The following is a 24,710-nucleotide window of genomic DNA, read 5'->3' on the forward strand; positions in this document are numbered from 1 at the left end:
CCACATCTTTCTATCAGGATACTCTGTCGCCTTTGTTTTCTTGGAGACCACTAGCTCATATGCATGCTCCCTGACTCTGCACTGACAGGATTAAAGAGAAAATAGGCGCTCAGAAGAAGATTGAATCCTCTTTGACAAAGAAACACAGTCGTTATGGAGACAGCGGGAGAAGATCCCCAGGAGGTCGAGGCACACTGTGGTTTTATCAAGGCAGCAAGATTAAAATTACTGCTGTATCAGCATTTTTTCCCCCACAGGACCACAAACAATCAAATAAATGACAGATGATGAGGCATGCAGCATGATGATGAAAATGTGGGTGGGTTTATGTAAGTTAACTTGCCTTAAAGAATATTGATGGGTCATTTTTGCATTCCTCATCAATTTAGAAGACATTTTACCTTTAAAAAGTAATAACCTTTTTTTCTGCTGATTGTCATTTTGTAATATTCATCCAATTCATGGATTTTAATAGTCACACTAACAGTCATAATTATGATATATAGTTTAATAGTATCCAGCTGCGGCTGCAATATTCTCATACCTGCTGCTACTTATATATGACGTCGCTGTCATAAATTGACACTTTCTTTTTAACGTGTGTTACTTTTTTTTCTATTGCGCTTTTAATTTTGTATTTTTAATTTTGTACTTTAATGTTGTACATTGGGCTGTTGCAGCGCCTGAATTTCCCCCATGGGGATCAATAAAGGATTATTATCATTATTATTATCATTATTATTTAACTAAAATTGGCTCAATATCTAGATTAAAAAAAACACTGAAGAATTTATTTAATTGAATCAAGAGGCTTTGAATTCAGTGTCTGGGTAGTTGTCATTCACAGAAAGCTGAGACATTTATCATAGTGGATTTTAGATAGAGAGTATTTAGTGAGGGGATATCCTTGACTTTGCCTATGTTGGCTCCACAGAGCGATCAAAGTGCAGAATCATTATCAGAGCAGATGGCTGCTGCATCGAGGATTCAACCTATGGTTTCTGGCTGAAGGACATTCAGGTGCTCAAGGCTCCCTTATCTACCTGTGGACAATCTTCATAAACACACTCACACACAGACGCAAAGAGTATGTGGAAGATATAGCTTATTTCAGATATTGCTGCTTGAGGGCTAACAGGGCCTCTTTAACTTGACATTTTTTTCAGATAATTGTTGTTTACACCAATAGAATTGTTTGCAATTTGTCTCCTTTGTGTGCTTTGTTTTGCAGGAAAAGTCAGAGGTTAGAACACTGAAACTTTGACACGGTGCATAACTTTGCTGACAGATTGATGGTGGCATAACAAAGGGACGAATAGGGACATAAAAGCACAAGATTGAACATCTGTTGTTGCCACAATCAGATAATAACAAAGTTGATAGGCCTTCGATGACACTGAACCCTGTTTAGGAGTCGTCACACATTCTTCTGAGAAAACTAGTTCATAGAACAACAAAAAAAAAATCTGATAGTGAATGATATAAAACAAGGTGTTTGAGGTCAAAAGTGATGAAAGGCCATAAAGCGATATTACAACATGAGACATCAAATCAAATTCACACTGTTCAGAAACATGATTCAGGCTCTTCTACGGGCTTCATTACAAAAATGTGCTGCTAATTAGTAATTAGTTGGCTAAACAATAAAATACTATCCATGCAGTATTCTGCTCCACAAAGTGAATCAAACTGTGCATCTAAAAAAAATAATGAAATACACATGGTGGCCAATAAAAGTGGATTGCAGGTTATGTAATCTTTTCAGAGAAGCAGTGAGAGATTAACACTTAAATTGCAGGTTTATTTATCAGTGTCATGAGGATATATAGATATATATCTATATATATCTATATATCTATATATATGTAATGTTTTTATATATATATATATATATATGTGTGTGTGTGTGTGTGTGTGTGTGTGAATATATTATAATGGTTCATATTAAAATAAACGTGGGTGGAAAAGTGGAATCATTTTTGATGTTGTGAACTGAGTTGAAGAGCATTGGAACCCGACGCCAGGTGAGACATTATCAATCAGTAGATGACGGAATATGACTCAAGGGTTGAACTCTTTTCTCTGAACTGAGCAGCATGATGAGCTTTACAGAGAAATGTCCCCCGCCCCCCTTTCCCATGAAAGACAGGCACTTTGAAGGGAGTGGTTTGCACTGTTGGGGTGTCGGACTGCAGTATTTATTCGGACATCTCCGTGTGCCCATCACAGTACCTTCGGCAAACATGTCCACAGACTTTTCCAAGAACGCAGAGGAGAGGCCGGAGCCCACTCAGGCAGAAGTAAAAGGTAGGTCGAGTTTTTTTTTTACACTGTTTCATGATTCATTAATGATTTGTACCACAAGCTGAGGGTTTTGCGCTTTTCTTCTCGTTTAGGGAATATTCCCAGCTGGCTGCAGGGGACACTGCTGCGCAATGGTCCCGGCATCTTCTCCGTGGGGGACACCAGCTACGAGCACTGGTTTGATGGGATGGCCATCATGCACAGTTTAACCATTAAAGATGGTTCGTCATGCATTTGTAACTTTCTGAATGGATCTGCGGCTTTTACAATGTTTCATCACAGAGCTTAAACACGCAGTGATAGAAATAATATAATATAAATACGTTTTTTTTTTTTTCTTTCTTTCTTCCAGGTGAAGTGGTCCACAGGAGCAGATTCCTCAGGGGCGACACCTATAAAGCCAACATGGCTGCAAACAGAATAGTTGTGTCTGAGATGGGGACAATGGCTTACCCTGACCCAAGCAAGAATTTCATTGTCAAGTAAGTTCACCTTTGATTTTATTCTGATTACACTCTCTTCTCTTTTCATTATAGGAGTTTTATTTCTTTACAAATTTTGTGTTTGGCATCCATATTATCTTAATATGATAGTGTAAGCATTCATTTGAAAACTTGCGAGTCTTGCGAGTTGTTTAGATGCAAGTAGCCTCTTTTCTGCAGTGTCTAACATTAGCATAATCAGTCTTTTTTGTTAGGGTAAAACCTGACCGTTGGCATGCAAATGAATGAGACTTTACGTCTTTTGGATAACCTTGAAATGGCTTTCTTTCTTTTTTTTATCCCCAGGGCAATTACCTTTCTGAACCACACAGTGCCTGACTTCACTGACAACGGCGCAAGCAATTTCATTAAATACGGAAGCGACTATTATGCCACCTCTGAAACCAACTACATCCGCAAGATTGATCCTGTGACCCTGGAAACTCAGGAGAAGGTAACGTCACCTGCTGGTCTCGCTCACTCTCTACTCACCCTACAGACACGCGTCCAAACAAAGGGTTAGTCTCTGAGCTCACGAGTTGCTGCTCTGTTTCACACAGGTGGACTACCAGAAGTACCTGCCGGTAAACTTGGCCTCATCACATCCACACTATGACAAAGAGGGCAACGCCTACAACATCGGAACTTCAATAGCAGAGAAGGGCAAGACCAAATACATGCTGTTCAAAGTCCCTGCTGCTGTTTCAGAGAAAGGTATACAAACCTTGTGGCTCGCTATACTTTGTCTTACTGTCTCTTCTTATCAGTTGTACTTGGCAGACAAGATGTAGACAATAAAGATACAACAAACGTAGGACATGACACATGACTCAGATGAACAACAGCCATGGGAAACAGTGCCTGCAGCTATTGGCTCCACATTTCTCAGCTTTACACTAGTTTTCTAGTGTAAGTCTAATCACGTCAGTAGTTCCATGGAATGTAATAAGCATAATAAAGCTTTGACACAGTCCAAGTGTCTTTTTCTTTAACTTCTCCCTTTTTCCGTCCCTTTCTTTTGCTCTTCGTTTGGTTTTAAATCTTTAAGACAAAGGCAAGAACGTCCCTGCACTGAAGAACGTGGAGGTGATCTGCACAGTTCCCTGCCGCACCCTGCTCACGCCGAGCTACTACCACAGCTTCGGCATGACGGACAACTACTTCATCTTCATCGAGCAGCCGTTCAAACTGGACATCGTCAAGATGGCCACTGCGTACATGAGGGGAGTCAACTGGGCGAGCTGCCTGAAATTCTGCCCTGAGGAGAATGTAAGGGGTCACTGCTGTCTGTGTCTGTTTGTTTTTTCACTCTTTATATTCACCCTGCTGACCTAATGACTCATTTTCATATTTTATTTCTTCAACAGACTCTGATCCACCTGATCGACAGGAAGACCGGCAAAGAGGTGGAGACAAAGTACTTCACCGGAGCGATGGTGGTCTACCATCACGTGAATGCTTTTGAGGACGACGGTCACGTGATCTTCGATGTGATCGCTTACGATGATAACAGCCTTTATGACATGTTCTACCTGAGCAAGCTGAAGGAAAGCCCCAAATTCCATGATGAGTCCTACTCCAAACCAAACTACAGAAGATTTGTACTTCCCATCCACTCAGACAAGGTGAGGTTTTTTAAAAAACAAGTTGATTTTTTTTTTTTATTTAAAAGGAAGAGAAGGTGTTCACCTCACACTTCATTTCTACTTTTTTGTCTTGGTTGTGCAGGGCGTTGCAGTTGGAGAGGACCTGGTGAAACTCAAATGCACGACAGCCAGTGCTGTGAAGGAAAAGGAAGGCAAACTCATCTGTCAGGCAGAGGTGCTCTGTGAAGGTAAAACCACTGCATCTCAAATAGAGCAAATCAAGTTATTACTCCTCAAGTAGTGTTTCTTGAATTGTGCCTTTGAGACTAATTGATTCCGTCATACAAATGCTGAAACTGGTATCCTATTTCCATCAGGTTTAGAATTACCCAGAATTAATTATGACGTCAATGGCAAGAGGCACCGGTACGTCTATGCAAACTGTGTGGAGGAGTCTGCACTATCAAAAAAGGTAACATCCCTATTGTTTTTCATTTGGCCTTTGCAAAACAGAAATAGTGGGAACATCCGTCTTTGTGATTTCTTACACACTCGTTAGTGTTATTTGTCAAGAGAGACACGAAACCTGCAGACTGTGGTAGAACAGAGAATTTGAATACAGGGCTGTTGGGAAACACATTTTTCCTGGCAGCATTGTTTTTACAGCTTAAGGAAGCAAATTGCAGAACTGAGAATTAGCAGTTGACGCAATCCAACGTAGGAAGTACTTTGTTGAAGTGTGAATTACCAGTGGCGGCAACAAAGACCCAACCACTTCAGACCAGGACATGTGGGTACTCTGGACAGACCCATGGGTCCGACTGGAATACCCACATGTCCTGTCCATTGGGTACACTTGTACATCAGTGCACCGAAAACAATGGGAAGAAGCAATAAACTCAGCGAGGCTTCAAAGTATCGAATAACAAAAGTCTATAATACTTTCAAAAAGAGCCTCCCCTGTGTCTCACTGCAGTAGAGAGGTACAGTGTCTGCAAAGAGGAAGGTACCAAAGGAAACATCTTGATTTAGACAATCAGATATTTTTTATTTCCTCCCACTTGACACAGAATAGCAGCAACAGAGGAGAGCTTCAGGTTTTCTTTGAAATTTAATGTTGTTTGGAGAAATGAATTAAGAACAGGAAGAGCAACGGGAAGTATTTAAAGCAAACGTAATGATGATGAAAGTCATTACTAGAGACGGAGCTTCACATCTGGAACATGTTTTAATGTGTTTTTCATCAGAAGTAAATAAGATTTGAAGCAGACCATGGTTGAGGGGACACCTTTGTCCTACTTTGAGCCAAACAACAAGAGTCTTCACACATGCTAACACCACATTTCTTAGAAGAACTCAAGAGGTGGTTATTGATTAGGCTGGCTGATTGAACTTCAACAGCAAGGAACACAAATATGACTGAAATGTGCTGTGAGTGTCAGTTTTTCTCCGGTTTCTCCGGTTTCTCCCCCACAGGCCCCAGACATGCCCCAAAGGCTAACTGGGGACTTCAAGTAAACCAGTAGGTGTGAATGTGTGCATTAATGACCATCAGTCATGCGTCAGCTCTGTTATTGACAGACAACCTGACAGTTTCCAAACAATCACTGAACCTGACTAAGTGACAGTTTCTAAATTCCTGACTGCACAGATGTTCTTTTGCAACTTTACAGCTTAAATATATGGCTCACTGTTGGGACAAAGTACTGTAGGTAGTTAACGTTCACAAGATAAGCTCTGTATGTTAGATGCTGTTAATGGACGGTAGAGGAAAGAGGCAGGAACGAGCAGCAACTCATCATGTCAAAACAACATATACATGCTTATCAAAAATCTTGCCTTTGACTGATTTCCCTTTCAGTAGAGCCCACAAATGTGTGTCATGTATCTATTTGTTTTAATATTGTAAGTGTTGTAATGTCGAAAGTGGTCTTCTACTATGTGTGAAATGAATAATTGCAGATAAATGCTGAACCTTTCTGGCGGCGTTCTTCTGACAGATGCAGAATGAGGAATTCAGAGTATTTGTTGCTTTGATATGATGTACATGTGTATGATGTGTTCTATTTATCTACTCATTTAATGCAGATTGGGAAGTTTGACACACAAACCAAAGAGAAGGTGTACTGGAGCGAGGACAACTGCTGGCCGTCAGAGCCTGTGTTCATTCCCAGACCAAATGGAGAGTCAGAGGACGATGGTGAGAACACTGTGTGGTGTGTGTGTGTGTGCACAATGTAGGAGGACAAACGAACAGCCCACAAAGATTACGTCTGTTCTCAGGAGACTCCATGTTAACTGTATTTTGAAGTAAATCTGAAAACCTGCCACCACTTGATGTGATTTCACGGCTTTGACCTCTTCCCTTCTATTTGCAGGCGTGGTCTTAACATCAGTTATCAACTCCAACCCAGGCCAGTTTGACTTCCTCCTGATTCTTGATGCCAAGACATTCAAGGAAGTAGCTCGAGCATACGTGAGCACTGAGTTCCACAAGGATATGCATGGATTCTTTATCCCTCAAGGAAATTAGTTAGTTATGTGCTGTATATGCAAAAATGCCTGTGGAGAACTTCCCAAAAAATCTATTTGAACATTTGAACATTTTTAGACCATTGCGAGATGAGGATGTGTATGAAGTTCCTCGTCTATGAAAAATGATAGCAATTGTATCAGAACAAAATTTCTATATCTAGGTATGTTTATTATGCAAATTTGTTGATTTTGTGTGCAACAAATGTTGCTTAAGCTTGCATCCACACACACACACACGCACACACATATACATATATATATATATATATCCACATTATTGTATTACTATGACTTTTATTGTGTTGATGCTTTTCATTAGAAAAAAAATAAAACATGCTGTGTTTAAGATGTGTTTCCACTCGTAAGATTATGAGAATGAATCAAACCAATATGTTTAAGAGATATCAGAGTAACCAGTTATGGTTATATGATGTTTTGACTTGTGATAAGACACCATTTATTTCACCTGAATAAGTAGTTTGTCCCCTAGTATCATCTAACTCCTTAACTAGCGTTCAAAGATAAGTTAACTCACAAGCAAAGTTCATTTGGCACAGAGAAATCTTTGTACACCAAATCACCCTTTTCATTAGAGAGAAAGAGGGTAAAAGTTGCCTTGTGTCACAGCTTTGCGATTAAAGATAAAAGGCTTCAAGCTGCCACAGATAATTATTACAATGTTTCAAATACAATGAAGGTGAGTGTGGAGCGCAGTATTTGTCAGTTTTATATACTAATCACGAGAACAATTTGATAAGATCATATAATATATGAAGATATAAGAATGACTTGGAGATGCTGTGGCTCATGGAATCTAATGGCTGACACAGGCTAGTGATAATAACCGCTATCTCAGACAAGGTATGCTTTATTGTCACCATTGGGTGAAGAAAAAATAAAAAAAGATATGTAAAATATTGCACACACCTTGTAAGGGAAAATAAATAATAATATAATGACACATATTATAAGAATGAGGAATTAAATAATATAAACCTTTAAAAAAGCACAATGCATAGAAGTAAGTGCAACAGTGCCTCCCTACTTATGAGACACTACACTACAAGCAAGGATCATGTTGGTTGTTTGTATTACAGGAGTTGGGAGGAAAGAAAAATGAAAGTGGTTGTTTTTGGATTCGCCGGCTCTGTAATGTCTACCCGAAGGTAATGACTTGTATTATAGGAGTCTTGGGGTGAGGCGGTGGCTGTGACGCCAGACCCTAAAGTTGGCAATCTGAAAATTTGGTGATGCAACCATTCGGCTGTCTGCTTCTGCATTCGTTTGTGTGCACTGTGAAGAGGATGGGTGAGCTCAGGCAGCCTTGTGGTACCCCTGTACTACTGTACTGTCTGACCTCAGGTGGGGGGGCGTTGTGATTTCAGTGATCTCAGAACAGCTGATGTAAATGGGCACATGCTTTAGGGTATTTTAAACGCTTACTGATTGGATGTGTCAGCATCCTCTGCACTCTCAAAACACTCCATTACTACAGATGTTGAAGCTGCTGGTCCAAAGTCATTGTTGGCAGATGGGCGTGGCATTCTAGGCGCAGACAGGGTTATAAACTTTTTCCTGAGAGCTGGAACAGAGCGACTGTCTAGGAATGTTGAAAAATAAGAAATCATGGCAAAGTCCTGTGTTTCAGATCTGAGAAAGTCATTCAGCTGTTTCCTATTAGAGTTCATTTGTTATGACTCTCATACAATCCGATAACCTTTTATTGACCCGAAGCACTGTTTAGCTTCAGACTGATGCTTCTCTCTTGCCTACATCAGAAGGTGATTAAGTTCTTTTTGTGCTGTGACCATGCCAACATGGTCTTTGCTCCTTAATTTCATTAAGCTGGCTTATTGTTGGGGAAAAATGTGTGAAAAAATTTTTTTTAGTAACTGCATCGTCAACAAAATCACAGTTAAGGGTATCACACTGACTGATGACAGTGTTCTTTTCAGTATTGCACCTTAACAATCATAACATAAAAATGGACTAATGGTGTGGATGTGGATGAGTAACAGGTCTCTGGTTGACCAGTAGAGGGAGACAAAGACCTCATTCACCCACACCCCTCCCCTGTGGACAGAACACACACACACACACACACTTTTCACTTTTCACCTGTGATATTTAATTGTACATCATAAATAACAAAATAAAAAATAAATCGTACAAGAGGGCACTATACAGTTAAGTCTTTGACATTACAGTGGCATAACTCATGAGTGAGCTGCAGAAAATAATAACATGGAAAATACAACACAAATGTGAGTGCTCTCGCTCACCTACAGTGGAACAGTACTAGTCATTAAACCCCACCATACCTGACTCAGTGTTAATGTTACAGTGAGTGTAAAAATGCCTCTTTGCCGCTTTAACAAGCCAATCAATTTCAGTCTTCTTGTATGCATCAAATATTTCATAAAACAAGAAAAGACGTGCAAACGATGTCATCACTTTAAAAAAAAGAATCACACAAAAGTATGTCAGTGTCATATGAATTCAAGAATGACAGTTTCAGACTGCATATTCACACATTTGATTTTTATAACCAAAAAAGTCAGAGCATCACAGCTACCATTGTGTTATCAAGAGGGACGGCTCTTAATAATAGTTCTAAATAAAACGTTGACTACTGAGAACAATGGGAAGTGTAAGAATTCATAGGAGGTCTGTACAATCACAACAATAATCTTTCTCACAGAGGCCCCCTAACACACACACACACACACACACACACACACACACACACACACACACACACACACACACACACACACACACAGACCTCTAATAGACAATAATATAACACATTATAAATAACACACTGTGTTGAGTGCAATCAGTATTGTAACTTTTATCATCTCCAGCACCAAATCACATTTCCAACGTGCACATCCTATTGATCTAAGGATAACCAGAACACAGTGCAAAACGGACACTTTTTGCATGTAGACTAAGAAAACTTTACACCTTGTACTCAAGAAGGGAACTGCTGAATCCATCACACACAGCAAGACAGAAGACTTCTCCAAAAACCAGCTGCAGACAACGAGTTGAACTCCAAACTATTAGTAACCATCCGAGCAACAGCAAGAATGGAAGTCAGACTCGCAATGAACATTTGAAGTTAATGGCTTACTACTAGAAAAAGTTACAAAATGTTGACACTGCAAATCAAAATGAGGTGAATCATATGTGAGATGCATTTTAAAATACTGAATGTCAGAAAATAATTTTCCATATATATGTTAAGAATAAACCTTTACAATATTTTGAATGTATAAAATAACGCAATAGTAGGAGAGTTAACAGATGACTTGCTTTGGCAACAAACTGTATTTAAAATGCTGCATTCAGGGTGCATCATCTAGTAGAAGTACTCGTTGGCTGTATGTGGGCACTAAAAGGTTATGTGTCAGTGTGTCACAGCTAGAAATAAAGCAAGAAACAGGGAAGCCAGCCAGTGAAACAGAACATGGTTCATAGTCTTTCAAATTTTTTTTTTTCCCTTGATCACTGACGGAGTGAAAGTGATGATCAATGCAATCCCTAACACCACAATAAATGCATTATGTCCTGTGTTTTGACCTGATTTCAAGCGTCCCTGACTGTATGATCAATTAATATAATGTGAAAAACGCCAGACTGCAACCTAGTTCACCCACAGCACTCTCCCCTGGGATGTTCAATTTAACTTTGAAACTGGAGTGCAGTTGTGAGATAAAGTCTAGCGAGCTCAGCCAAACTTCAATAGATAGAAATAGATGCACGTCCTAAAATAAACAATATACAAAAAGAAAATCGACTGAGGGAGATTCGGTCCACAGTGAGCGCTGATAGAGGGAGCACGTGTGTGCAGGCGTTGACGAGGAGTAGGTGTCCTCGGTTCCCTGGAAGTGTTTCAGCCACATCAGTGCTGATTGATTCAAGGCGAGGGCTGGTGGGGGGATTTTAATTCAGTGGAAACACTTAAGCCTGACCCAAAACTCTTGAATGGCCTCTTTTTCCTTCTCTCCTTTCCTCTCGGGACCACTGACAGTCAGACGGGGATGGTTTTGGTCGTTGACGTCATGCTGCCTTCATGGTGCATCGCATCCAAACTCATAACCAGCAGCCATGAAAGAAAGGCGGCAAGGAAAGGAGGCTTTTCAAAGGAATTGGAACACACCTAAGTGCAGAAGGGAAGGTGCATCTCCTGATGGCATTATGGTGGCAGTAGAGGAGTTTGCAGCGTCTGTTCATAGTCTTTAGGTGCAACTGTCCAATCAGAGCCCTAGCATTCAGGGTAGACCAGAGGAAATGGTTGCTTGAGTGTAAAAATATCAGCAGCCCTCAGCTTGAGTCTCCTCTTCTTTAGCTGGAGAGTCCTGACTTTTGTCAGCGTCTTCTCCCTCATCACCTGACAGACAGAGAAAGACAGAGAGAGACAGATAATCAGTTCAATGCAAAAATACCACGTTGAAGTCAGCGATGCGAATAACGTTGGCTGAATCAGTGAACAAGTCACCCTGAAAACAACAGGAATAGAAGTCGTTTAAAAAAAAAAAACCCTGACCCTTGCTTGGACGTTTGTAGACAGACTCTATACTCTATTTTATATTTAAAATAAATCCCTTCCAGGCAGTGAAAAAACAGAGTGGAGGGAACTTAGTGTTGGTGTCCCCATTACTCAGCAACCAGGATCTAAGACAACAAGGTAAACATAGTGTGCTGTGCAGAAGAGGTCAGTCATTGAAAGCAAACTATTGGCTATCAGTTTCCACCACTGGAATTCCCGCCTGCCCTACCAAATGTCAGGAAACACCCAGCAAAGCCTCGGATTCAGCACCATGGAAAGCAATCATGGCAGAATCTACGACTATGCAAATATTCTTCGAGTAAACTAGCCGTGATGTCACAAAGTCACCCCGTGTGTACATGTCGTACATTCGAGAGCACAAAGACTCTTTCCTCTTTCAGCAGATGGATGTGAAAACAGCTTTCTAGTGTCAAACTCTGCACACATATCTTTCTGCACAGTGAAGGTCAAACACCCAAATGAAGTAGCAATAAGTAAGTATTTCTAAGAGGAGGAAGTGATGAGTGAGTAATGTTTTTGTGTTCATACAATACGAATTCTGGCGATAAATAGCCGTTTTATCACCACTTAATGCAGAAGTGTTTGGGCTTTGGCATCCCCTGGTGGTAAAGTTACAATTTCCCAGCAATTATAAGCAGAGTCACACTGAGTTATAGAATTGCGTAGTGTGGCCCCCTGTAAGCAAATGTGCTATTGTGACCAGTGATGTTTCTCACCTGTCTTGTTGATGTTGAGCTGTGCCAGACTCTGTGACAGGTCAGCGGGTCCCTGCGCTGCAGGGGCTGCTGGGATTTCATGGATAGCGTTCCTGCGACCAGACCGTCGAGAGGCGATGAAGTCCTCATAGGTCGCCTCCACATCCGTCATCGCTAACACACCTCACCATAGCAGGGCCTAGCACACACACATGGATACACGCACAAGTGGACATGCACTACATTTTATAGGGAAACGACTCAAAAGCGGAGAATTTTTGCGCAGTTTGTCCTCAGCAGCTTCGCACAATGGATGCATCTGCAGTTTATGTTGACGTGAAGTAAGTGACACACTGGGTTACCCATGCACTCATTAATTAAATCCCTCCCTCCTTTTATCGTATGACCTAATCCCTGATTAATCTATTTTAATCGCAGTCTAGGGCACAGGCAGCACCACTGACAAAGAGGAGAGAGATTCTGCAGAAGAAATGCAGCGGAACACAAATGAGGGTGCAACACAGAAAACAAAAACACACACTCAAAGGAGTAATTATGGCACAAGGGAGGACAGTGCCAAATGTCATCCCACTTGGAGCATGATGGGAGCTGTGTTGCCATGGAGATTTAGGTTAAACCTCTCTGTTGACATTCTGTATCAATCTGCTTGGGTGAGGCTGCCCTTCAGTAGTGACCAGGTTCTGGCTCCTCTGCCCCTTTGTCACTAATTACAATCTAACTGTCAGAGACTTTCTAAAACTGTATCTATTTCTAATATGTGCACTTATATTATGTACAAGAATACAAAAAAAAAAAAAAAAAGCCTTTCTGAAACTTGATATTCAATTGGACGCTCCAGAGATTGCTTGATTTTACTCCGTGTTTTTGACAAACAGGAAAATTTGAAAATATGACCTCAGCTCCCGCATACATTTGTGGCTATTTCCAGAGCTGAGCAGGCTGTGATTGACCGCGGCTATTTTGGGCTGCCTCCTCTGTTATCATCTGAGCATGCTCCCACTCAGCTGTCATTCCTGAAATGGTGTCACGATGGGCAAGACCCAACAGATGTTGTCCATGTGCAATTGTCAGACTCAACATGGGGAAGCAAGAGACATAATATGACTGTTCTCCAGCATGAAAACAGAGAATTAGTGTATTGTGTCCAACTTAAATAGTGATTCTGAGTCAGTGGTGATTTCTACTGTTTATTATCATTACTAATTCATTAACTTTATTTGTTACTGCCAGTAAATGTAGATATTTTTGACTGCAGAGGTGGTTTTATTTGTAGCTAAAAGTGACATAACATTCTTGTTTCCCATGTTCACATTCTATGAAATATTAATTTTACAGTTTACATAATTTAGTCACACTGTTGCACCCATGAAGTAGAACATCAGCAGTATATAGCCGTGTGTGTGTGTGTGTGTGTGTGTGTGTGTGTGTGTGTGTGTGTGTGAGAGAGAGAGGGAGGGAGAGCATGTGGGTATGTAGTATGAGGCATGCTCCTGCTGTCCTTGTATCTTTTCTCCCATGTGGGAAGCACAGCTCAGCTGGCCTAAACAACCATATATCTAACACAGACTCCAGAAAAATGATCAAATCACTAAATAATACAACACACCAGCATGCTCTGCCCTCTCTGTTCACTAAAAAATGAAAAATAAATTGGCTGATCCAGCCCTGCAACCATTTGATTTGTTGTGCTGCCAAACAGAAAATCATACAGTGAGTGTGGCAGTGATGAGGAGAGTGAAGGAATGGAGAAACTTATGCCAGTGTTATTCTAGGTGGCCGGGGCGTAACTGGGAATGATGCCCAACACTCTCTTTCATTTCCATGCTCACATATACTCCTACACAGCCAATTAGAAAACTTATCATTGTATTCCCAACCACAGTCTCACAGATATCTCAACATGCTGTCAGTAGGATCTTACAAAGTATCTGTGATATGTTAGTTCTTTTAAACCTATGAGCTACAAGATTATAGCAGGATTGGTTAAATCATTTAATTAAATGCCTTGCCATGGTTCTGTATAAGCTGTCATTAGTCAAATGAAAACTTTTATTAGAGTGTGGTCTAAATACTTGACGTCTTCAAACCTCTATCATCTATTAAAGGCTAAGTGGAGACGCTGCAGCGCACCAAAAAGGCTTCAGTCGTGCGCAACGGGGTGCTCTCCTCTAATAAATCACTTGCACTGTTGACACAGAAAGAACCTTGACTTAACATAAAGGCATGCTAATAATGGAGAGGGAGGATCGACACGATCACACTGATTTCAATAATAAATCAACAGCCATATGTCTCTCTCTGCTGACAAAGACCCCCACAGATCTCAGTCAGTGCCAGGACACGCAGCCTGCATGAATATTCACGTTACGCATAGAATTACCATGCACGCACGCTTTATTCCTACAATTATTACTGTTATTGTTGTCATACCTGTTTGTACCTGTTTGGGTTAAAGGGCTTCCGAATATCCGCAGGGGTCAATCACATCGGCTTGGATGCCACTTCGGTATTACCCATTGCGCTCCCGACAGAGGATTTACCAACGTCAAGCCAATTCAAGAAGATAACAACTTCCGGGTACAAATTTCAAAATAAAGTCCTTATTTTGTGAAGTAATGGGCCTACAGTAGACTGTGTTACAGTCAGTGCTTGAAATTGACTTTCAGTTTCCTGCACTATGAATTTCCACTGATTATTTATTTTGATAACATAAATCAATAATATAAATCAAAAGCATATAAATCGAAAAATAAAAACTGTGCAAATACATATATCACACTGACATCCAGAAACTGTATGTCAGTGTGACATACAGTGTGTCAGTGTGTGTGTGTGTGTGTGTGTGTGTGTGTATATACATACAGAGGGACCACAACCCTAACAATTTTCAGTGAAAGCCAAAAGGTCAGATGACAGATGAACAGACAGGGCTGTTGTTGTATATATCCGGAGTGTGTGTGAGTGTGTGTGAGTGTGTAAGAGGGAGAGAGACAGAGAGAGATCACAGAGAGTCAGTGTGAGAACAGTGATCTTGTTGTGATGAAGGCAGAGAGGCTGAACCCATTCAGTAACAGGTTTACTGTGGTCTCACAGCATCTGTCTTTCAGTAACTCCATTCAGAAGACACATGTGCTCAACATGGCCAACAGGGAATTTCCGAGTGCTCTGGGCAAGTGTTTGAACTAACAAAGGCAACAAGGGGATACACTGGGTTTATTGTTTGGCAGCTAGACAAGATTGAAATAGGAAGGAGACCAGCCTACCCATAGCCCTTATGTGACTGATCAGACCTGGTGTTGTGAAAGTACTAAGCTGAATAATGTCATCATAAGTAAAAAATAAAATAAAATAAAATAAATGAATAAAAATGTTTTTGTCATTTTGAAAAATCAAGGATTTTGACTAACACTTGACTTTCACAATAAAAGGAGGGAGGATGCCTCACATGATGTAAAAACTGCAAAACTAATGGCTTTACTTGGCTTGCTTTCATACCATATCTGGAAATAATGATGGGAACAAGGGGTGCCTCCCTCCCACACCCCATCACTGAGGAAATATCCACTGCAATAACAACCAATGAAATGCTCGGATGTTAGCATATGTAGCGGCATCAGCCCATGTTGCCATTGGTAGCCAAAGATCAGCAATGTCAAGATAGTTAATTCTGAAGCCCAGCCTATGAAAGTCTTTTCCTGTTGGATCTGAATTATAATACCACATCGGTACGAGAGCCTACAGACTGAATATGAATCAGTAATAATTTAGAATTGTATCCAACTGATACATAAATGAAACAATATATGAGAAAATCCTTTTAATTTAGAGCAGACAATATGAGACGTAATCACATCACGCATATGTGAGTGAAACCCGCTAAGCAAAATGTGTAATCATCACAACGCTAGCAGCAACCTACATAGACTCCACATATTGCTGAATTCCACGGGTTATGTATTTTTTTTGAGGAAATAGTGGTAATGTCACACAGTTGAGAGCGTGTCCCCTGCGTTTTAGCGAAAGCGGAAGTGAGCAGGGGTGAGTCCTCTCACTTCCTCTAGCTACTACTGGCCGTCTGTAACAACAGCAGCATCAGACAAGAGATAACCTAATGATGGAAGAATTTGAAGGTGAGAGAAATTGCCGACCAGGCGTTTTATTTGAGCTATTTTGTGTCAAAGTCGAGCACACAACCTCCCCGTGTTTATCCGTACAAGTTGGCGGATTAATTCCTGCTTTAGCTCGCCAGTTTTTGTCAGCGACCTCTTTTTTGTTTGGGATTTAGCCCAAGTAATGCTAGGTAACGCCAGGGCCAAAGATAAAGCTAGCTGCTACTGTCTCTGAATGGGTGTGATCCCTACATTAGCCACACGAGCTATTCAGTGTTAGCATGCCGCTAACTAATGAACCTTTAACATGAATTAAACCATAGTATTGCAAGGAATCCGCTACATGTTAGTTCTTTGAAAATGTCCCATTGTTATACGGACAGCATGGACGTATAAACGACGTCTTTGCATGTGTAAACTTAGCTAACACACCTCTAACGTCACTATTTTGGAAAGTATTGGTGGGATCTGTGTAAAATAATCTGAGACAATCACGGCAACAATTCATGGGTTATCCCCTAATCAGAATTTATGAAAGCTAAAGTAAGTAATGTGTCAAATATCGGCACACAAGACGATTTCATCAGGGGAGACAGAGGTGGCCAGCTTGGCCCATTGCTGTTCTCCATGACATGTAACCTCCCTCACTACAATCACAACTTCATCTCTTCTTCTTGCAGATGGTGAAGCTCCTCCTGTTGAGGATCTGGTTCACTGCAACACCTGTAAAAGAGCTTTCTTCCCCAAAGTTCTGGTAAGAAAACCCTTATATGTCCCTGAACAGAGATGTTCTAGGATACACTACTCTAATCAGAAGGAAAGTACAGTGTTGTTAGAGCAGACACATTCTGAGCGTGACGCAGTGGATTTAGTTTAGCTAAGATTTGAGACTCGATGGTCGATATATTTTGTTAGAAAGATGAATTTGTTATGTTAAGCAGATGCTTGGACGTGCTGAGGTTGCTCCTGTGAGAATATTTGCCACAGTTTCTATCAGCTGACAGGATATCAGCTGTTTGGATGTGTCAATGGCTACAGTCCAAACAGCCAGTAGGGCCCTGTGAAAGCCTCTTTAGACTACATGATTTAAAACCCAGACTAGGAACCTGACATAGTGCTAAAATGTGCTGCCAACTTTAAATGCAGGAGTGCAGATGATAGATAATGGTTGCTATGTAATGGATTTTGTTACCAAGGAATCAAATCGAAAAAACAAGTGATGTTTGTACACTTGAAGCTGTCTTATAGAGGCTGCTTTTAACAGTAAGACTCATTCAGTACTCAGCTGGCTTTTCCTTTTAAGTGACTTTTTATGGTGTGAAGCACTTCGTACATGTGGTTGTCTACATAGCAGTAGTGCACATAGATAAAGATGAATAGGATGCATATTTTTTATTACCTCCACTGAATTTGCTTTCATAATAACTTTACTATGTTACCATGATTAAAACATAAAGCAGAGTTGGGTTTTTTCACATCAGAGCTACAGTGAACGAACTGTTTCCCAGTAATGTAAATATACAAATTTGTGCTTTTATATAAGCACTCATCGTTAGTTGATGACGGCTACATCAATACACGATGCATTAGCGCATTATTTTGTTGGCACGAGTGTATTTGTGTAAGGATGTGTGTCTTTATTAGGAGGTTTGGAATAATTGGATGCAACATTCAGTACATTACTGGTGTCATTTATGTTACACAAAAAACTTTGTAGTCAGATTTTGTTTAACAGAGGTGTCTACTTTCTTTATTTTGCAGCTGCAGTCACAGAAATCATGTTTGTCTTACATTTCTGCCTCTTTCAAAAACACAATTTGGAAATGTGATAGAAACAAAATGAGCACAGTTTATGGAAACATGCAGAAACAGGTTTTAAGGTGTGCTGCCATTGCGCTTTGTGCATATTTTCTGTCTCCCTACAGGAGAAGCATGCTAAAATCTGCCAAAAGTCAGCAACCAAAAGGAGGAAGGTTTTTGACTCCAGTAGACAGAGAGCTGAGGGCACAGACATCCCCGTACTCAAACCTCTCAAACCAAAGGTGAGATTACACTTCAGGAGGAGGGTGGAAATCCAATACGTCACTTTCAAGAGAGGCCAATTTGATTATTAACAGGAAGAAAACTGTTCAAAGTTGTTCATCCAGTCTGGAAAACGTAATGAATTTAAGCTAAATTTCCAATATTGTTTAAAACTTTGATGTCACTGGATACTCAACTAAGTAATTCATTCGTTCATCTACGACTAAAAGTACAGGGTTCACAAAAAGTCTTTGTTTGGAGAATGATTTTAACTGTGATGTTTTCAAGATCAGGAATATGCTTGAATTCTAATATCCTTTCAAATACACAATGAGAACAAAAAGTCAACAAACCAAATCAAAAGTCTTAATATTTGACATGAAACAGTCTCGTCGTCATATTTGTTTGTTGTCTCCTGGTGTCTCACACCAGACACAGAGCTGAGCGAAGCTAGACTGACTGACACTGGCACCGAAATGAAAAGGATTTTTGATCTGTTGATTCCCTGCTCTGGAAATTAGCAAGCATTTAATAATCATCCAATCAAAGTTAATATGATCAACAGGTAAAACACACAAAGTGACATTATACATAAAAGCTGTAAGAGTCTGGAAAGTTTTGGCTCAAGTGTGGAGAAATTGTACTTTTAAAAAGCTGTACGAACCTTGTAGGTATTCAACTTTCAATACTTTATTACCATTTCAACATTTTTTTTGTTTTGCAAGACCCAGATTAAAGGTTTGGTCACTGCTACTATAGATAGAAATATTCCATATCGCAATTTAAGAAGCTATGTACCTTTAGGCCACAGAGCTACTGTCGTATTTATAGCCTTGTTTATCCTCCCTCCTGTGAAAAATTACATTACATTACACATTACGTCACACTCATCTTAGGTCGTTGGAGCCCAGATCAAATTCAGCTGTCAAAATATGCCCATTACGCGATCATTACTGTGGAGAACAGCTCATGTTTTCAATCTTTGCTGTTCCATTAAGGGCACTGAGTTTTTGTGTTGGCAGGTTATTTTCAAATGTAAATCACTTTCAATTGTATTTCAGTCACAAAGTTCATCCTCTTCTGAGAAAGTAAGTTGATTTATCTTTTTTACCTGTGTCCTTTGTTTCTGTATACTTGAGTTTTAGTGGCACAGTTAATCTGCTGAAGCCCAGGAGGCATTCCCACTGTTTCTGGCTTTATAAATGCTGATTTCCTTGCTTTGAATAATTGATTAAATAGTCGTGTCAGCTCACACTGGTGTTGGTATAAGTTATAAGAAAAGCTAAAGCTGTGTTATTTTCCTTATTCTCCTAAAATCTACAGCTGATAACATTCAACCTCATTATATTTTCATTTTCTTTAACCACTACTCTGTTGACAGTGTCTGTCTTCTCAAACTGCACTAATTCTTTTTAAACCTGCCATAGCCTCCTTTGCTCACTCTGACAACTCACTTTCAAACTACTGAGCTTTGTTTAAGGCATTACCTTCATAGAGGGCATGAAGTTTCAAGACACTCCAAGACTCCCCGGTCCTTCAGTGCCCAGTTTGCAGTTAAAATGTCAAGTTAAAACAACATACATGTATTCTTTCTGTTGTCTTGGCTTCAGCTAACTGCTGCACACTCACTCTGTCCTCCCACTGGAATAACGATATTCCCAGTTGTGTGGTATTAACAGAACATACCTACTGTAGCTGCTACGTTCTCCCTGTATCACATCATCAGCAATTTGGAAATACACGATAAGGTGGCATTTATTTGAAATACATGAAACTCATAGAAACGTGTCATGCAGTCAAAGGTCTTGAAGAATGAGAAACGTGCTATAAATGCTGCAGTTATTTGTGTCAGTTCTCTCAAATTCATCTGTGTTTGTCAGACAAGCACGCTCAATGAACTGGAAGACTGTAACCGTATCGGAGGAAGTAGGAAGGAAGTGGGGCTATCATGTTGCCACAGAATGAGCTCAGACGATGCCCAGTGAACTACTTCTGGCAGAAATCATCAGCGTTAGATAAGACACTGACCACCACCACGGCAAGAAAGGGGACTTTAACAAGCTGAATAGAAACAATGTTCATCATTTATGAGTTGGATGGTTGTTGACAGCTGCATTCAGTAAAGCCACGACTTAAATCATAGGAATTTCCAGGCCTAAATAAGAGTGAAATAAGAACGTAGTAATTTTAAGTTTTGCTGGAGAGCATTTCAGATTAAAACTGGCTTTGGGGCATCCTGGCGGCTCAGTAACATGTTCTCACTGTTCGATTGTCTAAGGGAGAGTGTAATGAGAGGGACCTGAGAGAGAGAGGAGGTGACCTTATTTCCAAAACATCCAGTTCTCAGCAACAGAGTATCTCCTCTGTGTTACTTCCTGCCAGGCAGGGCCTCCTAAGAAGCCGTCCAACTGGCGCAAAAAACATGAGGACTTCATTGCTACCATCCGGGCTGCTAAGGCCGTCACTCAGGTCATGAAGGACGGGGGACCATTACCCCCGCCTCCTCCTCCTACTTATGATCCAGGTAACGCAAAGCTCTGTGGAGAGTGCAGTTAAGCAACAATAGAAAACCAACTGTAAAAGCTATTGCTGTGTAATGGTTACTTTTAATAAACTATTTGAATTGTGACCAAAACAACTGCTTACCAGGGCCTGTGTTTACTTCCCAGACTGTTCATTTGTCTTTTCAGTTATGATACTTCTACAACTGCTACTAAAATTATAAATATGGACTGGACGTGGTTTTGCCGCAGAATGTGGATTTTTCTCACCACTTGTCGTGTCTTTAGATTATGTCCAGTGTCCTTACTGTCAGCGGAGGTTCAATGAGGGCGCCGCTGACAGACACATCAAGTTCTGCCAGGAGCAGGCCGCCCGCATGCCCAATAAGGGCAAGCAAGGGGATGCCAAGAAGCCTCCTGCACGCACACAGGTACACACACAATTTGTATTATTTTACTTGACTTTGTATTGTAAACATGACACATTTAAACATGCACTTGATTGTATGACAAAAAGTTATTTCCTCCTCCTGATTAGAGTGGATGTGTAGAGAGCTACACAGCCAGGTTATTCCTGATTCTATATTATTGCCTGTTTTTTTATAATTCAGATGAGTTTGTAAATCCATGTGTTCCTAGTTACCTTTACATGGTGAGACCCCAACTTTGCTGCAGAATTACTACTGTCACTTAGCAACAGCCATGGCACACGACTGGGAAGTTAATTTTTGGTTGAGAGCTTCACTGTTTCCATCACAATAAGGAAACTTTGGCCGCTGATCATTACGTCACTTTGGTTTCCCAGTTGCTGTGGATCTGTGTCGCTCAGTCAGTTTTTCCATTTTTATGCCTTTCTCAGATTTTCTTCCTCACAGCAGTTTAAAACGTGTTAATGTTCCTGTTTGTCAACCCAAACCACTGCACGCATTCACACATTTGAAGTTATCAGTGCTTATCAAATGTCTACACATGTACGCATAAGCATACTCCATGTGTGGTTACATTTACAGTATGATCTGCCCTAATGAAGGCTGCAGTATGATGATGCATGACCTATGTGTCCTCTTCCCATTTCCTATTCTCTGTTTCTCCATATAGAGTGGCTGTGTTAATGCTTTGCATCCCATGACCTCCATGGCTAATGTACTTATTTATTTTTCATTGCCTCCCTCACTCTGGCTTCAGTACAAGCCTCCTGCCTCTGTAAAGAAAGCCAACTCTCCTGCTGTGTCAACCATCCCTTCGGCCTCCTCCCGTTTACCCCAGAGATCAGGCCTTGGACAGCCCACAGGTAAGGGCACAGCTGTGCCGATCGTGTGTCACAGGGTGTTGTGTTCACACCGGACAAAGATATTTGTGACAGATTTCTGAAATGGAATGACACAGCCTCTCTCCCATTTTCTGCTCTCTTAAAATAGGAATCCCACCTAGTAAGGTCTCTTCTGCAGGTTCATTGAGGAGTAATCCTTCTGGCCTCACAAGCCCTCCATCAGGGTCAGTGCGCACGCACACACACACACACACACACACACTACACAATGTTAAAGGCATTGTTCTTTGCTTGTTTAGAATATATCAATGTTAATTGGCCACCTTTTTACCTTTATTATCATACATATTTGACTTTGAATGATGTTGCTGATGTTATTGAGCAAAGTTTAAATTTCTTAAACTTTAGACTTTTTAGATTTCATAGTAATACTAACCAAATACTCTAAGTTTGTTAATGTTGTTTCCCCAAGCCGTTTTATTTGTAAATCACTGTTGCTTGTATTCACCGGTAACTATTTTATCTTTTTGTTGACAAGTGTGTTGAGAGAAAGATATTAACACCATGATTGACGTAACTGATGTTGTCGTTAGCTTAACAGGTCACATCCGTAGGTCAATGTATATAAAGTAGGTGAATGTCCAAGTGGTTTGCATTTGATGCATCCTTGTCTTTGTTCTGTTGTGTTTTCTCTCTCAGTGTTGGAAATAAGACCCGAGCAATGAGCTCTGGCTATGGCTCTGCGAGGAACCCTCAGTCTGGAATGGCACTCAACAAGAAGAAAGCAGACACGTACATATCTAGGTGAGCCAGTGCACTGACACGTCTGCCCAAAAAAACCAGTAACGCCAGAATCAACGACAAGCACAACAATAAAGCCACTTTCCAGTGTTGTTAACCTAGGCTGACCTCTTGTGGTGTGGTGGTGTTTTGCAAAAAGCTGGAGAGTCCATTCTGTTCCCATTCACTAACCTGGAGTACTTTGGAAATACTTACATACTCTTACAAAGTTCACCTCTACTTTGTCTTACGCAAAGAAGTACAGTGTAAGAATTACAATAAACATCTGCTTGGTCATTTCTTAGGAATGATGTCGATGACGACAACGAAGTTGGCAACGGTGGGATGAAGAGCAAGTTCTGTCATGCTTGTGGGACCAAGTACCCTGTTGAATCTGCTAAATTCTGCTGCGAGTGTGGGGTCAGGAGGATGTGTATCTGATAGAGGTCAGAAGGAGGGGGAACTTAGAAGAACGTAGGGATGCACCGGTACTCAAACTAGCACCACAGTTTCACCAAAGCTAACGCTCTAAGAGTTAAAAAAAAAAAATCTGGATTTTCACACTTGGGTCTTATTTCAAGGCAGTAAAGTGGTGCCATCAGCAGAGAACCCTATGGTGCTGTGTTTTCTTTTCTAATTACTGTTTAGCCTTCATGGAATTTGCTGCTCTATTTCACTGTATGGGTTACACCCCTAGCCTTGTACATCAGCTGTGTACAATATTTGAGTAGTACAGTTTTCACAGCACTATCATAACAGCCATAATCTATTATACATTTAGCATAACTGACACAGGAACAACCCACACAGCCCATTATTTTCTCCATCTCTGCTGTTTCCACCAGCTCTTACACATGAACGTTATTGCCGTGAAACTAGAGTCTATATTACTACAAAACCTTAATTTTAATGTCAACGGACAAAAATCAGTAACCTTAGAGCAGAGTCAGTGTCAGCAATGGAAAGCTATGGGTGCATCCTTTGAGATGAGTAAGGGTAGATAAAAGCTAAGAGGTTGGTTATAAAAAGGAAGTAAAGGAAAAGTGACTCAGTAGAGGTGTGTGTGATTGCCCCTATATTTCAATCCCCAGTCAACCGTGAGCTGAAACGCATTCCCGGACCTCTCAAACAGAATACGCTCCTGATTGAAGTGCAATATGATTGACTACTGAAGAAAACAATGTGGTTTTAAAAGGAATTTTGTTGACATTTTGGAAAGATATCGCCTTGTTTTGACAGGGACCAGTCCAAAAATGAACTAGCTGTTAAATGTCAGAGCTCCCTTTAAGGTCACTTTACAGGCAGAGCTTGTCTCCAGCTACCTTAATGTTACCATCATAGGCCTGACGTTTCTAGACAAATGTAGCATTTACTCAAACCCTTTTATTCCCGCTTATTTTATACAATGTCCAGAATTATTTATTTTTTTTATTCCCTCTGTTTTATTGAAAGAAAAATTACTGCAACTTTTTTTTTGTTAATGCTCTACAGAATTAAGTTGTGTTTTTATTTGGATTTGTATGGAACCTAAATGCACCTGGATGTGTTCAACAGTGTTTCTACTGAGTCAGTATTCAGTGCATTAATGTATTTAAGGTCAATAGTACATTAACACTACAGCCATTTTAAATACTCTGTTGATCTCCGGACATTACAGACACTATTTATGACCCTAGTTCATTTACAGGTGAGACACAAAAATGAAAAGGCCTCTATTTAAGGTGCATAGTTAATGTTCACTGAACAGTGGTTAATTTGATAATCTTTGTGTCCTTTTGTTCCATGTTCCAACAAGCAAACTGTATTTGTTACATGATAAGAAATGT

At 40.4% G+C, this 24,710-nt stretch overlaps 2 protein-coding genes across 3 annotated transcripts; both read left to right on the forward strand.

Annotated features, from left to right (window-relative positions):
- The first annotated feature begins 2,202 nt into the window (after positions 1-2,202).
- bco1 (beta-carotene oxygenase 1) lies at positions 2,203-7,176 on the forward strand. Its single transcript, XM_070852909.1, has 11 exons — positions 2,203-2,307; positions 2,397-2,525; positions 2,657-2,786; positions 3,093-3,240; positions 3,347-3,500; positions 3,835-4,055; positions 4,154-4,411; positions 4,515-4,620; positions 4,750-4,844; positions 6,461-6,572; positions 6,751-7,176. Exons 1-11 carry the CDS (start codon positions 2,244-2,246, stop codon positions 6,903-6,905), a joined length of 1,572 nt encoding a protein of 523 aa, XP_070709010.1. The 5' UTR covers positions 2,203-2,243; the 3' UTR covers positions 6,906-7,176.
- Positions 7,177-16,286: 9,110 nt separating this feature from the next.
- On the forward strand, positions 16,287-24,078 carry zc2hc1a (zinc finger, C2HC-type containing 1A). 2 transcript variants are annotated; one of them, XM_070853255.1, is made up of 10 exons: positions 16,287-16,332; positions 16,992-17,065; positions 18,237-18,353; positions 19,395-19,421; positions 20,716-20,857; positions 21,123-21,265; positions 22,020-22,125; positions 22,253-22,328; positions 22,804-22,908; positions 23,190-24,078. In XM_070853255.1, exons 1-10 carry the CDS (start codon positions 16,314-16,316, stop codon positions 23,323-23,325), a joined length of 945 nt encoding a protein of 314 aa, XP_070709356.1. In that variant the 5' UTR covers positions 16,287-16,313; the 3' UTR covers positions 23,326-24,078. The 2 variants fall into 2 exon arrangements, with proteins under 2 accessions (XP_070709356.1, XP_070709357.1); XM_070853256.1 differs by lacking the exon at positions 19,395-19,421.
- Positions 24,079-24,710: the final 632 nt, after the last annotated feature.

The sequence above is a fragment of the Pempheris klunzingeri genome, chromosome 21 (assembly GCF_042242105.1).
Source record: "Pempheris klunzingeri isolate RE-2024b chromosome 21, fPemKlu1.hap1, whole genome shotgun sequence".
Classification (NCBI taxonomy): domain Eukaryota; kingdom Metazoa; phylum Chordata; class Actinopteri; order Acropomatiformes; family Pempheridae; genus Pempheris; species Pempheris klunzingeri.

Excerpts from the sequence above, each read along its gene's own strand:
- bco1 (XM_070852909.1), top strand. The coding sequence starts at position 2,244 with ATGTCCACAGACTTTTCCAAGAACGCAGAGGAGAGGCCGGAGCCCACT. Across the intron at positions 3,241-3,346 it reads CCCTGGAAACTCAGGAGAAG|GTGGACTACCAGAAGTACCT; the intron begins GTAACGTCACCT and ends TGTTTCACACAG. Across the intron at positions 4,621-4,749 it reads GGCAGAGGTGCTCTGTGAAG|GTTTAGAATTACCCAGAATT; the intron begins GTAAAACCACTG and ends TATTTCCATCAG.
- zc2hc1a (XM_070853255.1), top strand. Across the intron at positions 22,329-22,803 it reads CTCACAAGCCCTCCATCAGG|TGTTGGAAATAAGACCCGAG; the intron begins GTCAGTGCGCAC and ends TTTCTCTCTCAG. Across the intron at positions 22,909-23,189 it reads GCAGACACGTACATATCTAG|GAATGATGTCGATGACGACA; the intron begins GTGAGCCAGTGC and ends GTCATTTCTTAG.